General features: G+C 36.4%; 1 protein-coding gene across 1 annotated transcript in view; it reads left to right on the forward strand.

Moving 5' to 3' along the window:
* Positions 1 to 17,847, forward strand: part of ARHGAP29 (Rho GTPase activating protein 29) — a 69,584-nt gene that overhangs the window by 20,042 nt on the left and 31,695 nt on the right. Inside the window, exons 3-11 of the mRNA XM_006882478.1 lie at positions 5,779 to 5,875; positions 6,408 to 6,480; positions 11,191 to 11,239; positions 11,641 to 11,778; positions 12,645 to 12,709; positions 13,120 to 13,230; positions 13,323 to 13,403; positions 13,564 to 13,752; positions 14,967 to 15,104. Of these exons, the coding sequence (XP_006882540.1) occupies positions 5,779 to 5,875; positions 6,408 to 6,480; positions 11,191 to 11,239; positions 11,641 to 11,778; positions 12,645 to 12,709; positions 13,120 to 13,230; positions 13,323 to 13,403; positions 13,564 to 13,752; positions 14,967 to 15,104 (941 nt within the window). The remainder of the gene's footprint in view (positions 1 to 5,778; positions 5,876 to 6,407; positions 6,481 to 11,190; positions 11,240 to 11,640; positions 11,779 to 12,644; positions 12,710 to 13,119; positions 13,231 to 13,322; positions 13,404 to 13,563; positions 13,753 to 14,966; positions 15,105 to 17,847) is intronic.

Genomic DNA, 17,847 nt, shown 5'->3' on the forward strand with positions numbered 1-17,847 from the left:
AAGAGTTCTGAGGCTTTGCCTGACATACTTTGGTCATGTTGTAAGGGGAGACCGTAGGCCGTAGATTCTTGGAGAAGGACATCATGCTTGGGAGGGTAGAGGGACGGCACAGAAGGGCAGGACTCTCTAGGAGGTGGATTGAATCAGTGACTGGGTCCAGGATGGGTGTGTCGGAGACCATGAGATTGGCACAGGACAGAGCAGAGTTTAGGACTGTTGTACATAGGATCGCTATAAGTGGCAAGTGACTCAACGGAACATAACAACAACATCATTAATATCACATGCAGGCAAGAGTCTACTGCAAAATGACTGAAACAGCACATCAACAGAGAACGGCCAGATGTGCAGGCTGGGTTTAGAAGAGGCCGTAGTACTAGGGATATTTTAGCTAATGTTTGATGGATCTTGGCTAAAAGCAGGGAGTACCTGAGGAATGTCTATCCATGTTTCATTGACTTTGCAAAGGCATTTGATTGTGTGTACCACAACAAACTGTGGCTGACTCTGAAAAGAATGGGAATTCCAGACACTTGATCGTGCTTATGTGAAACCTATTCTTGTACCAGGAGGCAGACATTCAAACAGAACAGGGAAACACTACATCCTTCAAAATTGGGAAGGGTGTACGCCAGGGATGTGTCCTATCTCCGTACCTTTTCAATCTATATACAGAACAGATTATCCAGGAGGCTGGGCTCTATGAGGAGAAATGTGGCATCAGGATTGGAGGAAGACTCATCAATATGCAGATGACACAACCCTTCTTGCTGAAACTGAGAAAAATCTGAAGCGCTTGCTGCAGACAGGCAAGAACTGCAGCCTTCAATATGGATTGAACCTCAACATCAAGAAAACAAAAATTCCCACCACTGGGTCAATTGGCAGCATCATGATAGATGGTGAAGAGATTGAGATTGTTGGGGGTTTTTTAAATTTTATTATTTTTTTGTGTGTACCATCAAATCGAATCTGACTAGTACAGGAGGAGGTTACTCCTCCTTCTCCAGCAAAGCATATGGTGGATTCAAACCACATACCTCTGAGATTGCAAAGATTGAGATTGTTAACAGCTTTAGTTTGCTTGGCTTCACAATCAACACTCTTAGTATCAGCAGCCAGGAAATTAAAAGATAAATTGCATTTGAAAAGTCTGCTGTCAGAGCCCTCTCCCAAGCACTGAAGAGCAATGACATCAATCTGGAGACCAAGGTGTGCCTGATTCAGACCATTGTTTTTGCAGTTGTTTGCTATGCATCAGAGAGCTAGACAATGACTGGAGATGATAAAAGGAGAATTTATGCCTTTAATCTGTGGTGCTGGAGAAGAGTATTGAATATATCGTGGACTGCTAAGAGAACAAACAGGTTTGACCTAGAGAGGGTGAACCTGGTCTGCTCCATGGATGCATGGAGTCTGAAGATTCATCTTTGACATGTTATACTTTGGACATGTTATAAGGAGGAACCAGTCCATGGAGAGAGACGTCATGCTTGAGAGGGTGGATGGACAGCGTAAGAGAGGAAGATCCTGATAAGATGGATTGATTTGGTGACTGGGGCAATGGTAGTAGGTATGTCTTATATAATAAGATTGGCACAGGATAGAGCAGGGTTTAAGGCCTTTGTACATAGGGTAGCTATGAGTCGCAAGTGACTCGAAGGCACATAACAATAACAACAACAACTTATCCCAAGTTTTGTCGATTGAATAGTTGTTACTGGGATAAAGGTAGGGTTTGGAGACTACATTAAATAGACAGCTTGCAGAAGGATTCTGATTGGAAAATGAGGTTTGTGAACTGCCCTTCCAAAAGGGCCACGTGCAAATGCCATGGGATGAGACTGAGAAAGAAAACCCTTGTCATAAAGTATAGACCAAACCATCCCCTCATTTTTATTAACAATAGCTTTGTCTTTCTGTTGTTGTTGTTGTTGTTTTCTGTATTTCAGGGTGCAAAAAAATAGTTTTAAATTTCAAATTAGACCACAACAAGATAAAGGTAAACAACCCAGTTGCAAAATGGGCATAAGATATGAACAGACACTTCACCAATGAAGACATTAAAATGGTGAACAAACACATGAAGAAATGTTTAAAATCCCTAACTCGAATAGAGATGCAAGTTAAAACAACTATAAGATGTCATCTCATCCCAGTAACAGTAACAAAGTCCAACAGAGCAGCAAACAACAAACGCTGGCGAGGTTGTGGAGAAACTAGAACCCTTATTCACTGTTGTTGGGAATGTAAAATGGTGCAACCACTATGGAAGGCAGTATGGCGCTTTCTCAAAAAGTTGCAAATAGAAATACCATTTGACCCAGCAGTTGCACTACTGTGAATATATTCTAAAGAAACCATAACTGCCACCCAAGCAGATATATGAACACCTATGTTTATTGCTGCATTGTTCACAAGAGCAAAGAGTTGGAAACAACCCAGTGCCAATCAACAAACAAATGGATAGAGAAGCTGTGTTATAATCACATAGTGGAATACTACACAGCACTGAAAAACAAAGAATTAGTAAAAATATTATACAAAGTGGGTGACCCTGGGGGATATTATGCTGAGTGAAATATATCAGTCACAATAGGACAAATACTGCATAATGCCACTGCTATAAAACAGGACTGACATGGGGGTGGGGGAAAACTAAGTAAAGAGGGTATAAATAATGTATACTGCATTAAAACAGATGAGGGAAGGAACTGTTTAAACAGAATGTATAATTAGGTATTATTTCCATGAAAACAGTCCAGAACAAGAGGTGCATAGGAGAGTGTACTGGGGACTGAGAAAGAGGGAGGAAATTGTGCAACAATGAATGAATTTTTTTTTCCAAAGAGAAAAGCAAACTGGAGGGGGTGGTAGGAAGGAATATATGCAACAATGAATGAATGGAAATCTAAGTTCTCTGTAAACTTCCACTAAAATCTCAATTAAAAAAATAAAGAAACAAACCCTTCAAATTAGAAATATGATAACTTAAGCTGTGACTTTTAAAAATGTACTTGGCAGCCAAATTTGTTCTTATATTGTTTATAAGTGACATTTAACTTGGAACATTTGCGTCTATAGATAGTAAAATTTCCATCCTTAGAAATAGAAACCACAGTTCAGTTGTTGGCTGTGGCTATTGTGCACAGTCAGGATGTCCTGGGGAAGGAGTGTGCCTGTGTGTCATTGGTGTCCACATTCCAGAGATAGACGTGAGGAAGGTGAGCTCTCTGCTGCCTCCAGGGTCTTTTTGACTTTGAGATAAAGCAATCTTTTGGATTTTGTTGCCCACCAAGATTATCCTTACCCTTGAAATTATGATTAATTACTATTTTACTTTGATGCATGAATGAAATAGAAAAGATTGTTTTGTGCTTGAGAAATTTGTTCTCAATCGACTATAAAGCAAAATAATGTCAGTTTTCTGTGGAGTGAATTTTAATGTTAACCTTATCAATCTTTTCTTTTATAGTTGCTGAGTTTTCATATTAGGAAGGATTTTTCTATTTTGAGATGTCAATAAGCATTCTCCTTAGTTTTCCTTTTTATTGTTTATTAAAGTCTTAGCTGTATTCTAAAATAGTACCAGAGGAGTGTCTGTTCCATTGATTATGCAAAGGAATTTGTGTAGATCACAACAAATTGTGGCTAATCTTGAGGAGAACGGGAATCCCAGAACACCTGATTGTGCTGATGCAAAAATTATAGCTGGACCTGGAGGCACTTTTCAGAACAGAGCATGGCAACACTGCATGGTTCAAAACCAGGAAAGGAGTGCATGAAGGATGCATCCTTTCTCTATAAATTTTCAATCTGTATGCAGAACAGATCATTAGGGAGGCTGGACTTTATCAGGAAGAATGTGGTATCAGGATTGGGGGGAAACTTATCAACAACCTACATTATGAAGATGACACAGTTTTGCTTGCTGAAACTGAGGAGGACCAGAAGCATTTGCTGCAGAAGGTCAAGGACTGTAGTCTTCAATATGGATTGAAGCTCAGCATCAAGAAAACAAAGATTCTCACCACTGAGCCAATTTCAGCTTGCTTGGCTCCACAATCAACACTCTTGGCACCAGCAGTCAAGAAATCAAAAGATGATTGTGTTAGGAAAATCTGTCAGGGACCTCTTCAAAGTGCGAAAGAACAGTGATGTCAGTCTGAAGACTGAGGTGTGCCTGAGCCAAGCCATAGTTTTTGCAGTTACTTGCTCTTTATCAGAGAGTTGGTTAGTTATGAAAGATGATAGAATAAGAATTGATGCCTTTGAGTTGTGGTGCTGGAGAACAATGTTGAACATACCATGGACCACCAAGAAAACAAATAGCTTTGTCCTAGAGAGGGTGAAACCAAGGATTTTGAAGCTCTGTCTCACAACTTTGGGCATGTTGCCAAGAGGGACCAGTCCTTGGAGAATGACATTATGCTTGGAAGGGTGAAGAGACAGTGTAGGAGAGGAAGACCCTGGATGACATGAATGAATACTGTTAACTGGGGTAATGGCGGTGAGGGATAGGTGTGTTGGAGACAGTGCGATTGGCTCAGGATAGGGCAGGATTTAGAGCTATTGTACATAGGATTTTCTGAGTCTTTGGTGACTCGACAGCATAACTTCAACAACAACAGTGGCCTAATGGGAAGGAACTGTGCTACCAATGCAAAGGAGGTGATTTGAATTCACCAGCTGCTCTGCAGGAGAAACATGGTCAAATATTAGCTTTAGAATTCATATACCTAACCAGGCTGGACAAACTAAGTCTTGTTGCACTATATCTGAATTGCTTGTTTATGAATAGATTTATTGGAACACAGCCATTCTACCTCACTTATATGTTTTCAATGGCTGCTTTCAAAGTACAAGATTAATGTGTGGGAATAGAGACTGGATGGCCTGAAATTCCTAAAATATTTACCTTCTGGAATGTTAAAGGAGACATTTCCTATTAAGCTGGGTAAAAAGACAGTTCTGGCAAATTCAACATTTACTTGTGCCATGGCCAGGACTCGAGGACACCCAACAGCAATGGACTTGAAATTTGAATGATCACTGCCCAAGGAATCCTTTCTATTAGGGAACTTTCAACAAAAATAATACATTTAATAAGGCATGGGGGACCGTTTTTGAAAAAAATAACCATGTCTTACCCATCTGAATCTTTGATTTGGAACTCTAAACTTCCTTTGTTTTTAAAATTCTCCCTGTAGTTCTAATGTGAATTCAAGATTTAGAACAATTTTGTTTTAGAGCAAAGGATGACTTTTTCTCCACTTGATTTCTTGCCTCTTGATATAAATGAAGTAGCTTGTGTGTTTTTATTTTATTTTGTTAAGAATTTTATGTTAGGTCAGATGCATATATGACTTCTGTTATTTGTAATTTATATTAAAAAATATATTTCTTGTTTCTACATAAGTGAGCCACGGTATGTTTTTAAAATGCCAGTAAGCAAGAGTACTTTAAGTGAGAGCTGTTTGGTGTAACGGACTTCATGACTCCAAGTCCAATTGACTTCACATTGAGTCCCTGTTTTTTTTTAATGTGTCTGCTATATGATGCATGGAGTAATTTGGAATGCCAGCTACTTGTATATGATTTTTATTATTTTCTTAAAGAACTTGAAAATATTGTCCATTCTATTTAGTAGGTTTTTCAGTATCTATATTTTATACTGCTTTTTGAAGTAAGATGATAGAGGTTTAGAGGAACAAATGCCTTTAAATAAAATTAAAATATATTTATCTTCATTATTTTGTAACTAACTTTTCCCTACAGCTGTGAACTTCAAAACAATTAATGAAGAAAATAAAAATGATACCTTCCAAGAGGTGTTTTCTTCTATTGAAGCACTGGCATTTACCTTTGGGAGGATGTAAGTAGAGAACTGTCATTTAAATATATTTGAGTTTAGATGTTTCAGTGAGAGTGTGCCACAAAATTCATTAAGATACATGGAAATGAAATAGTAAACCCTCAAAACTTTGGTAAAATTGCATTCTCTATTGTATTATTTCAGAAAGTATCTTTAGAACTGTTTGGAGTCTCTGGGTCAAAAAGGAGGTTGGAAATTCAAAGGCACCTCAGAAGGAAGGTCTGGCAAGCTACTTCTGAAAAATAAGCCATTGAATACCCTGTGGAGCATAGTTTACCCTGACACACATGGGGTCACCATGAGTCAGAGAGTTGACAACATTTGGTTTATAACTGTTTAGAAGCAACATTCATTTGTAGATGATTGTGTTGTGGTTGATGTGACTAGATTCTTAGGAGTTTCCTCTCTACCACTCTACCCCTGAATTTTTACTTCAAAAGAAATTATCCTTTGTGACATGTTGAATATAGTTAGTGACAAAGTAGTGTAATTAATGACTTTTCTTTTTGTTTCTTTCTTTTCCTCTGGGTAGCCTTACAAATTTCCTCCTGGGAGATTTAGGCAATGTGTCAGTATTGCAACTGCCTGTGTCTCAGGAATGCAAGGTAGGCTAAGTTTATGTGGAAACAAAGACTTACATTTTTAACTTAACAGTCAAGTACTTTCTAATCTTTATTTCGGCATTTTTAATCATTTTCAAGCTTGTAAATTACTCCATTATAGCAAAAAGACAAGATCAGTTTGATTTTAAATGATGATCATATTAGATGATAACCTATGATTAGTTTCTAGAGCAGTTATTTAATTGTATTTCTTAAATGGGACTATTATTTGAAAAGAATATATCTTATATTTTTATCATATTTATATGATGAATCTAAATGTCCTATAGTTCAAAATTTTAGTAATTCTTATCCATTTTCCCCTCTTTACATTATAACAGACCCTAAAGAGTGGTGGAAACTTGTAAATGCAAGTAGAGAAGGTGTTAATCTTTTCACACATTACATAGCTAATGCTTATTTACTGTGAAACACTTGTTAACAGCCTTGGAGGCTCTAATTCTCCCTAAAAATATCTTCAAAAGCATTGTCACAAGGCCAAGGATCTGATTCTCAACTGGAAGAAAAATTGCCATAGAATAATTGAACATGAGGAATATATATCAAATATTTCCTTAAAAATTAAGAGAAGTATTAATATTTCAATTGATTGGATTCTCCTACCAAACGCAAGCTATTTAAACAAACTGCAGTGTGTTAATCATAGGAGCATATGTTGATCATTTTCTAATAAGAATTATGAAATCCAGGAAGAATTTCACCAGATATTTGAAAATGTGTCAGGCATATGCTCTTTATCAACATAGTATTAAATATTTCATACCATCTCACCCCAGTAGCAGTGGCAAAGTTTAACAGGACAGCAAGTAATAAATGTTGGAGAGGATGTAAAGAGATAGGAACTCTTCTGTACTGTTGGTGGGATTGTAAAATGGTACAACCACTCTGGAAGGCAGTTTGGCATTTCCTCCAAAAGCTGAACATAGAAATTCCATATGACCCAGCTAACCCACTGCTTGGAATATCCCTTGAGAAAATTTAAACTGAGACACAAATGAAGCAGTGTTATTCATTATCGTGAGAACATGGAAACAGCCCAAATGTCCAACCACAATTGAATGGATTGAGAAATTATGGTACATTCACATGATGGAATACTATGCAGACTGCAGGAGCAATGATTTTGTAAATCACTATCTAACTTGGGAGGGACTAGAGAGCATTATGCTAAGTGAACTAACTCAGTTCTGCAAGGACAAATACTGTATAAGACCATTATTACAGAAATAAAAAAGATAACTAGTTAAAAAAATTCAAATAATCTTTTAAGTCATATAAAATATGAACGGCCACTGAGGGTATTTATTAAATGTGTTACAATATTGTTACAATATGATTATTATTATTCTGAAGCCATCCTTGGTTGAGTTGAGGAGACCAGTATATAAACTTTATTAGAGAAATGAAGAACTTTAAAAATCTTTATTTTGCATGAACTCATGATTTTTCCTTCATTTTTTTCCTCAAATAGTTACTGCAATTAACCAGAAAACAGGAGCTGGGGGAAACCCAGCCAACCTCTGGAAACGCTACAAACTCTCTTATAAATGTACAGAAATTATGTTAATTATAGAACAGAGTTCAAGTCTTCAGTGCAAAGCTTACTCTGAGTTATATTCGACTTGACAACACTTAACCACTGCTAAATGACACTAGTGCTGTTATATCTGGAGGAACATTCTTCCACTTTGCACATCACTCTTTGTCAGTGTGCTGTATAAGGTAACCTGGGTTTGCTGTGATGCTGAACCTTGTGCCATGGGGATATCAAATACCATAATGGTTTCCCAGTATGGGCAGTGTTAGGTGGAGCTCCCAGTTGTAAAACAGGTTGGGAAACAGGCGTGGCATCCACTTCCTAAACCACATGCCTCTGGAAACTCTATGAACTTAGAAAAACAACGGTAGCTATGGAAAGGCATTAGGTCTTTTGTTCATAGAGTCATTATGAGTCGACCTTGACTCAACAGCAATCAACAACAACAACTTCTAAGGCAGGATTATGAACAATTTAAAATTTAAATGTAAACAGTATCTATTCCTGTTATTTTGTTGAACATATAAATCTTGAAGGAATATTTTTCTGTGAACTTTTTTACTTCTTTTTTATGTTTTTAAATTTAGGCTAAAGGGTTACAGTGAAGAGACCCATGGAAATGTACTTTTACTAATAAAATTACTTCATTTGATAAAGGGTTTGCCATTTATTTAGGGAGCTCTGGTGGCTTACTGGGGAGAAGCTGCCCTACAATTCCAAAGGAACACAGTTCAAATCTGTCAGCTACTCTATGGGAGATGGATGGGCAGTATCTTCCCATGTGATTTACTGCTTCCAAAAACCTGCTGGAGGGTCAGCTATGGGTTGGTTCTGACTCAACGGCACACAGTAGCAACGTGTACCATGCACTGTACTAAACTTACCTCGTCTTGATTCTTAAAACAACCTGTCAAGATAGCATTCAGGAGCATGGATAACTCAGTGTTACTCAATTAGTATGTAGCTAGTGTGTAGTAAAGTTCTACTTCAGATTCAGATCTGTTTGATCCTACCTTAAATCCCTGAATACTTCATGTTGCCCAAATCTCCTGAAGGTAAATTCCTTTAAGATCTTACAACCACAGTAAACTGTATCTTTCTGCACTGTCAAATGAGATACCAGTAGGCACATAAAGCACTTTTCATTAATTAAAATGACAAATTTGCTTCTTATTCACACTGTTGTTGTTTGGTGCCATTGAGTCCCCTACGCCTTTTAGTGACCCTGTGAACAATGGATCTGAATTCTTCCCTATCCTGTGGTCTAGCCTCATCAGGTCTGATTTACTCAAGCCCAAGCCCTTTGAGACAGTCACTGCTGTGTCCCTCCAGCTCATGGAGAGACTTCCTCCCTTTTGCTGACCCTCCACCTTTCCAGGCGTGATCCTAGGCACTTTCAGGTGTTCAGTCGCTGCCTATGGCTAGCAGCTGCTGTGTTGGGCAGTACAAATAGAGAATATTTCCATCATCACGGAAAAGTTTGCACTAAGCTCTCTTATGGACTTTCAGAGAAATGTTTACCATAAAACAAATGGTGCCTGGAAGAGATCTGGATCTGATATTTAAATAGCAGTCTACTTAGATTGGTTCTCAAACTTACATTACTTTTAAAATCTGTGCAATTTAAAGTGCTGAAAGGATTCATTAATATTGTAGCTGATGTTAGATGGATCTTAGCTGAAAGCAGGGAATACCAGAAGAATGTCTATCTGTGTTTCATTGATTATGCAAAGTCATTTGACTGTGTGGATCATAACAAACTGTGGCTGACTCTGAGAAGAATGGGAATCCCAGAACATTTAATCGTGTTCATTGATTATGCAAAGGTATTTGACTGTGTGGATCATAACAAACTGTGGCTGACTCTGAGAAGAATGGGAATCCCCGAACATTTAATCGTGCTAATGCAAAACCTATACTGGGACCAAGAGGCAGTCATCAGAACAGAGCAGGGCAACACTGCATGGTTCAAAATTGGGAAGAGTGTGCGCCAGGGATGTGTCCTATCTCCATACCTTTTCAACATGTATGCACAGCAGATTATCCGAGAGGCTGGGCTCTGTGAGGAAAAGCATGGAATTAGGATTGGTGGAAGATCTATCAACAATCTGCATTATGCAGATGACACAACCCTGCTCACTGAAACTGAGGAGGACCTCATGCACTTACTGCAGAGGGTCAAGGACTGCAGCCTTCAGTATGGACTGAGGCTCAATGTCAAGAAGACAAAAATTCTCACCGCTGGACCAATCTGTAGCATCAGGATGGATGGTGAAGAGATTGAGATTGTTCACAGCTTCAGTTTGCTCGGCTCCACAGTCAGCACTCTTGGCACCAGCAGCCAGGAAATAAAAAAACGTATTGCAATGGGAAAGTCTGCGGTTAGAGACCTCTCTAAAGTACTCAAGAGCAATGGTGTCTCTCTGGAGACTAAGGTGCACCTGATATAGGCCATGGTATTTGCAATCACTTGTTATGCATCAGTGTTGGACAGTGACTAGGGAGGATAGAAGGAGAATTGATGCCTTTGAGCTGTGGTGCTGGAGAAAAGTATTGAATGTACCCTGGACTGCCAAGAAAACAAACAGATTCATCCTGGAGAGGGTTAAACCAGGCTACTCCTTGGAGGCAAGGATTCTGGGGCTTCATCTGACATACTTTGGACATGTTGTAAGGAGAGAGACAGGTCCTTGGAGAGGGACATCATGCTTGGGAGGGTGGAGGGACAGCGCAGGAGGGGAAGACCCTCTGTGAGGTGGACTGATTCAGTGACTGGGGTAATCGGGATGGGTGTGTCAGAGGCAATGCGATTGGCACAGGATAGAGCAGGGTTTAGGGCTGTTGTTCATAGGGTCGCTATGAGTCGCAAACGACTCCATGGCACATAACAACAACAACAATGCTATTAGTAAACAATGAGATTGTTCATTTTTGGACCTTGAAAACAACTGGTTGTAAAAGCTATAAAATTCTATAAAGTGTTTTAATACCTATTTAAATAGACTTCTCAGGCCCTTTGCCTGTTGAGTTTAAAATACTTGAAATTCTTTAGCAGGAATTGCGTTAGACTAACAGATTTGGGGAAGTATTTCTGAAGCAAAGATCTGTTATCTTTTACTCTAATCTAAAAAATTTCTTTTTTTTCATGTTTTAAGTCATTTGAAAATGTTTCTGTGGGATCAATTGACACATCTTGTGAGAAAGGTAATAAGTTGTATTTTTGTCATTCTTTTTGCAATTGGAGAAAAGTTTTGCAATTCTTCTTTCTTAGAAATCTAATGAAAGTCATTTTTAACATAAAGGGTTAGGGGAGTTTGACATATAGAAACCTTTCCAAAGTAGGTAAAATAATATGATGATACAAACTGATCAAGAATGTATTAGGGCTGCCACTTGATGAATAACAAAAATACATATTAAACGAAATGCATTCCTATTATAATAAAGCATTTTAACTTTAAATTATGACACTTTAATTCTAAATTTGTCAGTTTTTAAAACCAGTTTTCATTGAAGAAAGCCTTAGAATCTAAGTGCTTCTTTACTTAGAATTGTTACATGATTATATTTAAAATATACTGATCTTGATACTTTTTTTTTTTTAGGAAATTTATCTCCTATGGAACTAGACAATGCTCTGGTAAAGAACACTGACTGTGTAGAATTGGCTTTGTCATATGCTAAAACGTGGTCAAAATATACCAAGAACATAGTTTCATGGGTTGAGAAAAAGCTGAACTTGGGTAAGTTCCCTTTTGGGGCGTCTGATCAGCTTTGCACTGTAAGAACTAAGTTTTGTGAGTTTCACTTTGTACAGACTATGAGTGATGTTATTCCAGATTATTTGCGGCTGCATTGTAATGAACACATTGTCTATTTACTCTTCATATGTACTAAAAGTACTTATTGAACATTTACAATATATGGGTCAACTATTAAATCTAGAGCTATAAGGATAAATTATATTATAGTCTAGTAGTTAAAAAGAAGTAAAATCAGGATCATTAAGGAGATAAAAACAATAAATATACACAATGAAAATATAGGAAGAATGTCTTGATAGCTAATATTTTTCAAGTGTTTCACAACTGACTAAATATTTTCACATCTGGTCCTCCCAAAACCCTGAGAATTAGGACAAGAATTATTATTATCCTCATTTTTCCACTAAGACAACTAAAAGTTAATTTGTCTTAGTAACTGGAAGAATGAAAACTGAAACCTAAATCCTATGCATTATTTCTATCTCATTGTTTTCTATTAATAGGAAGTATCCATCAGAATCACCTGAGTGATTCTTATAAAGGACAGTACCCAGGCCTAAGTCCTGTTGTGAGAAGGATGTGATACCAGGCAATATTTTGTTCTTTTGTATTATAGGGTCTCTATTAGTCAAAACTGATTTGATGGTATCTGATAGTAACAGGTCCTTTCCTCTCAGTGCGGTGGTCTAGGCAAGTGATTTTGAAAGTTTCCCAGTTGGTTTTGATGACTTCCTTGGACTAATAAAAATCACTGCATTTATGTCACCATACAGTCCAGTGTTTATGATCACTTTTAAACTGGATAATGACAAATAATCAGAAAAGTAAATTTTTTCTTCTTACAGAATTGGAATCCACTAGAAATATTGTCAAGTTGGCAGAAGCAACAAGAGCAAACATTGGACTACATGTAAGAGTTGGTGAACTTTTGGATTCTGTAACAAGAGATTACTCTGATAAGTACCTGATGGTGCCCTGCAAAATTAGACATTTGTGTAATTAACATAGGAAAGCACTTAAATGCTAATCTTTTTAGTGGCTTAACAAAATCCTTTTAAATTTATATGAATATTCAATATAGGAAACAGAATTAACATATTTGTACTAATGTTGATCATCCTGATTGTCACAAATTTTGCTAACTAGTTTTATAATTAATTATTATTAACTTTAACTCAACATTTTTCTCATGTTTATGACTGGTCATTTTCTGAAAGAAAAATTGTATAAAAGAAAGTCATTCTGGGAAAGAGTAGTGGTAGGAACTTGAACTCTATTTTGGTTCTGTTACAAAATTTACTTTTTGATGTTAATTTCTAGGAGTTTATGCCATTAAAGTCGTTATTTACCAGTGCTCTTCTTAATGACATACAGAGCAGTCAACTTTTACAAGAAACAGTTGCAGCTCTCCAAGCTAACAAATTTGTGCAGGTAAAATGAATTTACTTTTAAAGCACACATTATTTTTTTTATAACAGCATATCTTGAAGAAAAACATTTTTTTCTTTAAATATTCTTGACAGCCTTTACTTGGGAGAAAAAATGAAATGGAAAAACAAAGAAAAGAAGTTAAAGAACTTTGGAAAGAGCAACAAAATAAAATGGTTAGTATGGTAACGGTGCTTCGTATGTGTGTGTATGATCACTTATCTGTTTTACTTCATAACATATTATCTCAACTATTTGGCAGAGTATGCCAAATCAGAAATTTTTCCATTAGGGTCTGTTTCATGTTTATTTTTTTTTCCTCTTGTGTGTGTATAGCTTGAAACAGAGACTGCTCTTAAAAAAGCAAAATTGTTGTGCATACAACGTCAAGACGAATATGAAAAAGCAAAATCTTCCATGTCCCGTGCGGAGGAAGAACTCCTGGCCTCAAGTGGAGGATTAGCAAAAAGTCTTAACAAGCAGCTAGAAAAAAAGCGCAAGCTAGAAGAAGAGGCTCTTCAAAAAGTAAGAATCTTTTTCTCTTATTTGCAAGTTGAATTAACAGTATGGCCTTGCTTATAAAACCTTTTCATGCATCAAGATCACTCAGAAGGCTTGTAGGAGTACAGGATTAATTGTGCCATCTTCAGAGTGTCTGCTTCAGTAGGTGCAGGATACTGACTGGGAGGATATCGATTGTACTTCTGTTAAATTCCCGGATGACACAGATGCTGCAAAAGGACTCCACATTTTGAGCACCACGGTGCTAAGAGACTCTTGCCTCTTGAAATTTCGTTTGTTCATGAAAGGAGAGCTTTGAAAACTATAGTAATTGAATATTATTTACTTGATGATTTAATAAATTTACTATTTTGGGAAACTGTAGGTGCTAGGGAGCTCTGGTGGCCTAGTGGAAAATAGCTTCACTGAAATCCCAAAGGTATTTGGTTTGAATCCACCAACTGCTTTGCAGCAGAAGGTTGGACAGTTTCCTCTTTCATGATTTACTACCTCTGAAAACCTGCTGGACGGTCAACTATGGGTTGGTTCTGAGTTGACAGCACACAACAACAACAACAACTGTACATGCTAATTCTAACATTGAAGGAGCTGTAGTGCTAATTCTAAAACAATTCTAAAGAATCTGTATGTCCTAATTCTAACATCCTGCAGAGTTCTAGTGGTACAGTGGTGAGGAGTTGTGCTGCAAACCCAAAGGTACATGGTTAGAATCCACTAGCTGCTGCTCAGGAGAAAGAGGAGCAGTCTCCTCTGTGTGATTTACAGCCTTGAGGGTCAGCTATGAGTCGGTCTGGCTCAGTGGCACATAACAACAACTAGCAATCACAAGGATAAGCTAAAACTTTGTTATTTTGGAACATAGAATTTGATAAGCAAACCTTTACGATTATAAGAAAATTAAAAATTTAAATGGTACAAGCAATTTTAGATAGAAGTGTTTAGTTTTACTTGTGCAAGACATAGTATTTAATTTCCTCTGTGATTTCATCTTTATGTTGTAGATAGTATACTAATTGTAAATCACACTTGGCTCTTCACTAAGGTCTTTGAATTTCTGAGCAAGACAGATAGTTGTATCTGTAGAAATATTCCTCTTAAAATATAGACTATTTCAGAATATTCATAAATAAAGACTTTAAAACAATTTAAATTTACTACAATGAGAGTTTGAAGATATGAATTCTAGTGACTGCTTTTATTTACATACTTTCTTAAAGGTAGAAGAAGCAAATGAACTCTACAAAATGTGTATGACACATGTTGAAGAAAGACGAAATGATCTAGAAAATACCAAGAGAGAAGTTTTAGCACAGCTCCGCACACTTGTTTTCCAGTGTGATCTGACCCTTAAAGCTGTAAGTAATTTCCTTAGGTTTTTGAAAACAAGAGGAAACACAGAAAGAAAGAAAAAAACCCAAACTATGCATCTAAACAATGATCTGTAGTGCTCCTAAGTCTTGATTTCTGAGATTACTGGAATTTATTGAGTTTAAAAACTGATTTTAAATTTTGAAGCAAAGATAGTATGTGGTTTGAGTTATGTTTTGATCTTATATACTATAAGTATATGAGAGTATTTTCAAAGAAACACTTTTTGGTTCCATTATTTTTCTCTATTTTCCTGCTTTATATTTTGCTCCTCAGTTTCTTAAGAGGAAAATTCAATGAGACATGCTCTTGTATATAAGTATTAAATTTCTCTGAGTACTGCTTATCTGCCCTACAGATTTTGAAATGGAGATTTACTTGTGCAAATCATGGTATTTCATTTCCCCTGTGATTTCATCTTCAGTGTATGGATAATATATGTGGTGCTTAATTTTCAAATATTTAAAATTTTTCTAGATATTGTTTTAGTATCATCAATTTCTAGAATTCCGTAACTCCATTATGGTGAAACAGATTTGCTGTGGTTTGTTTTATGACCCAGAATATGGTGTATCCTGGTAGTGTTCCATGTGTACTTAAAAACATATTCTGCTGCTGTGTGTTCTATATATGTCACTTAGTTCCTGTTGCCTTATGGTAGTTTTCACTCCTATGTAGTTTTCAAGATGATTTACTTTTATTTCTTCTATCAAATAAATAGTGTTGAAGTTTCCAGCAGAAACTGTGCATTTAAAGTTCTACAATTTTTGTTTTATGCATTTTGAAGTTCTTTTGTCAGTTGTAAGCAATGATGTTTATATTTTCTTGATAAATTAATTCAATTATTTATCCTTATGAAATACCCCTCTTTATCTTGGTGCTTTCTTTGCTTCTTAATCTCCTTTATTTAGTATTGACAGCCACTTAAGTTTTTATTATGATCTTTTTTCATACTAGTATCATAACTATCATTTTTCTTTTCTGTAAATAACATATATTTGGATGCTGATTTTGTTTCATTATTGCTAAATTATATGAGGTATTTGAATAGTTTAAGGAATGAATGAAGGCTACATGTAGACAATGAAAAGTTGTGCATACAGTTGGAAGTTCTATGTGCTTGAGTGAACACTACCAGAAAATACAGAGACTTAAATATCACTTGGGACATGATGCATTTCACTACTATTCACTTTTCATTTAAAAAGCACTTAAGATACACACTATACATTGGGAACCTAGAAGGAAGAATTAAATCCCAGGTCTACAAGAACAGATAGGAGAAAAAGATCAGTAGGCATGAGGACTTGAAGTACCACTGAGATGGGTCACCTTGATGGAGATGTCCAGGTAGTTCCATAAGATCTACAGTGTGAGGTATTGACTATTTCTTTCTGTAAAAGTAAGGGAGAAGGCTGAATGACTTGAGAAAGATTAATTTTAATTTTAAGTTTCAGTTATAGTTTGTAGCATTGTTGAAGTCTCTGTTACAAATAACCAGAAACAAACATATTCAGCAGATGAATGCCAGTATATGCATTGGGCTCCTTAAATAATAACAACTATAACTAGATTTCAAAAATTTATTAGAAAAAATTGAAATTTACAATTACCTTAAGGATAAGCTTACAACCATCTGGAGAATTGCCTGATTGTACCTATTTAGTCAATTACTGATTTAAAACTATACTATTGATAATTTGAGTATCTTTTGTTTCTTGAAGAAGCTAGGTAAAAAAATAAGCTATTATATTTATTATATGTACATTTCAAATATGACTTATGCCAAGCAATTTTCATTGGGGAAAGTCACAAATAAGCTACTGTAGCTATTTATATGAACATTCCAAATATGATTTATGCCAAGAAGTTTTTATTGGGGAAAGTCTGTCTTGGAATAGATTCAAAAGCTCATCAGAAGTCCTAGTATTCAGCTGGTGTGTCTAGAGAGATGAAGAAATATGACAGTGTTTGAAATAACCTGAAGCTAGTTAAAATGTGATATTCATGATCCTTGGTTTCCTAAATTCATTCCACACGATACAGAGTATCATTTAAAAAACAGATCACTGGTGGAACCCTGCTTAAAGTCCTCCTTCAACTTCCAAACTTACTGCCCTTGAATTGTTCTGACTCATAACAACTCCTCCAGCAGGATCCTCACAGGGCATTGAATAACTCTTATTCTCTGACTTGATTTTAAACCGAAGTTTAACCTCTTTGAATTTGTTTCACTCTTACTGACCTTTGCATCTGTTTAATAGGATGCTCTCTCTCCAAGTCACTTTAGCCCTAGGACCTTTGTACTACATTTTCCTTCTGTCCAGATTAGTCTTTTCCCTGAAACTTTGGAGTGTCTTGTTCTTAAATTAGGTCTCAGTTAAAATGTTTCCTTGTCAGAGATGCTTCCCCTGAACTAACAAGTCCAAATTCCTCTTCCAAAAGCATACATGATGTTACACTCTATCACTTGGTTTTCTTCTTTCTTACTCATAGCATTCTTCATTATCAGAATTTAGCTTATTTGTTTACTTGATTTCTTACCTATTCCTGCAACCACTTTCAGAATAGAAACTCTGAGAGCTCAAGTTTTTTACCCTGGACTTTACCCCACTAGTAGAGTCTCAAAGCTTAGAATGATTTCTAACATATATAGGTACTCAGATATTTGGAGTAAAAGGAATTATTTGTAGGAGTTGTTTGTCTCGTACAATATTTGTCTGCTGTATA

The sequence above is a fragment of the Elephantulus edwardii genome, unplaced genomic scaffold (genome assembly GCF_000299155.1).
Source record: "Elephantulus edwardii isolate Elephantulus edwardi_28Jun2011 unplaced genomic scaffold, EleEdw1.0 scaffold00020, whole genome shotgun sequence".
NCBI classification, from domain to species: Eukaryota; Metazoa; Chordata; class Mammalia; order Macroscelidea; family Macroscelididae; genus Elephantulus; species Elephantulus edwardii.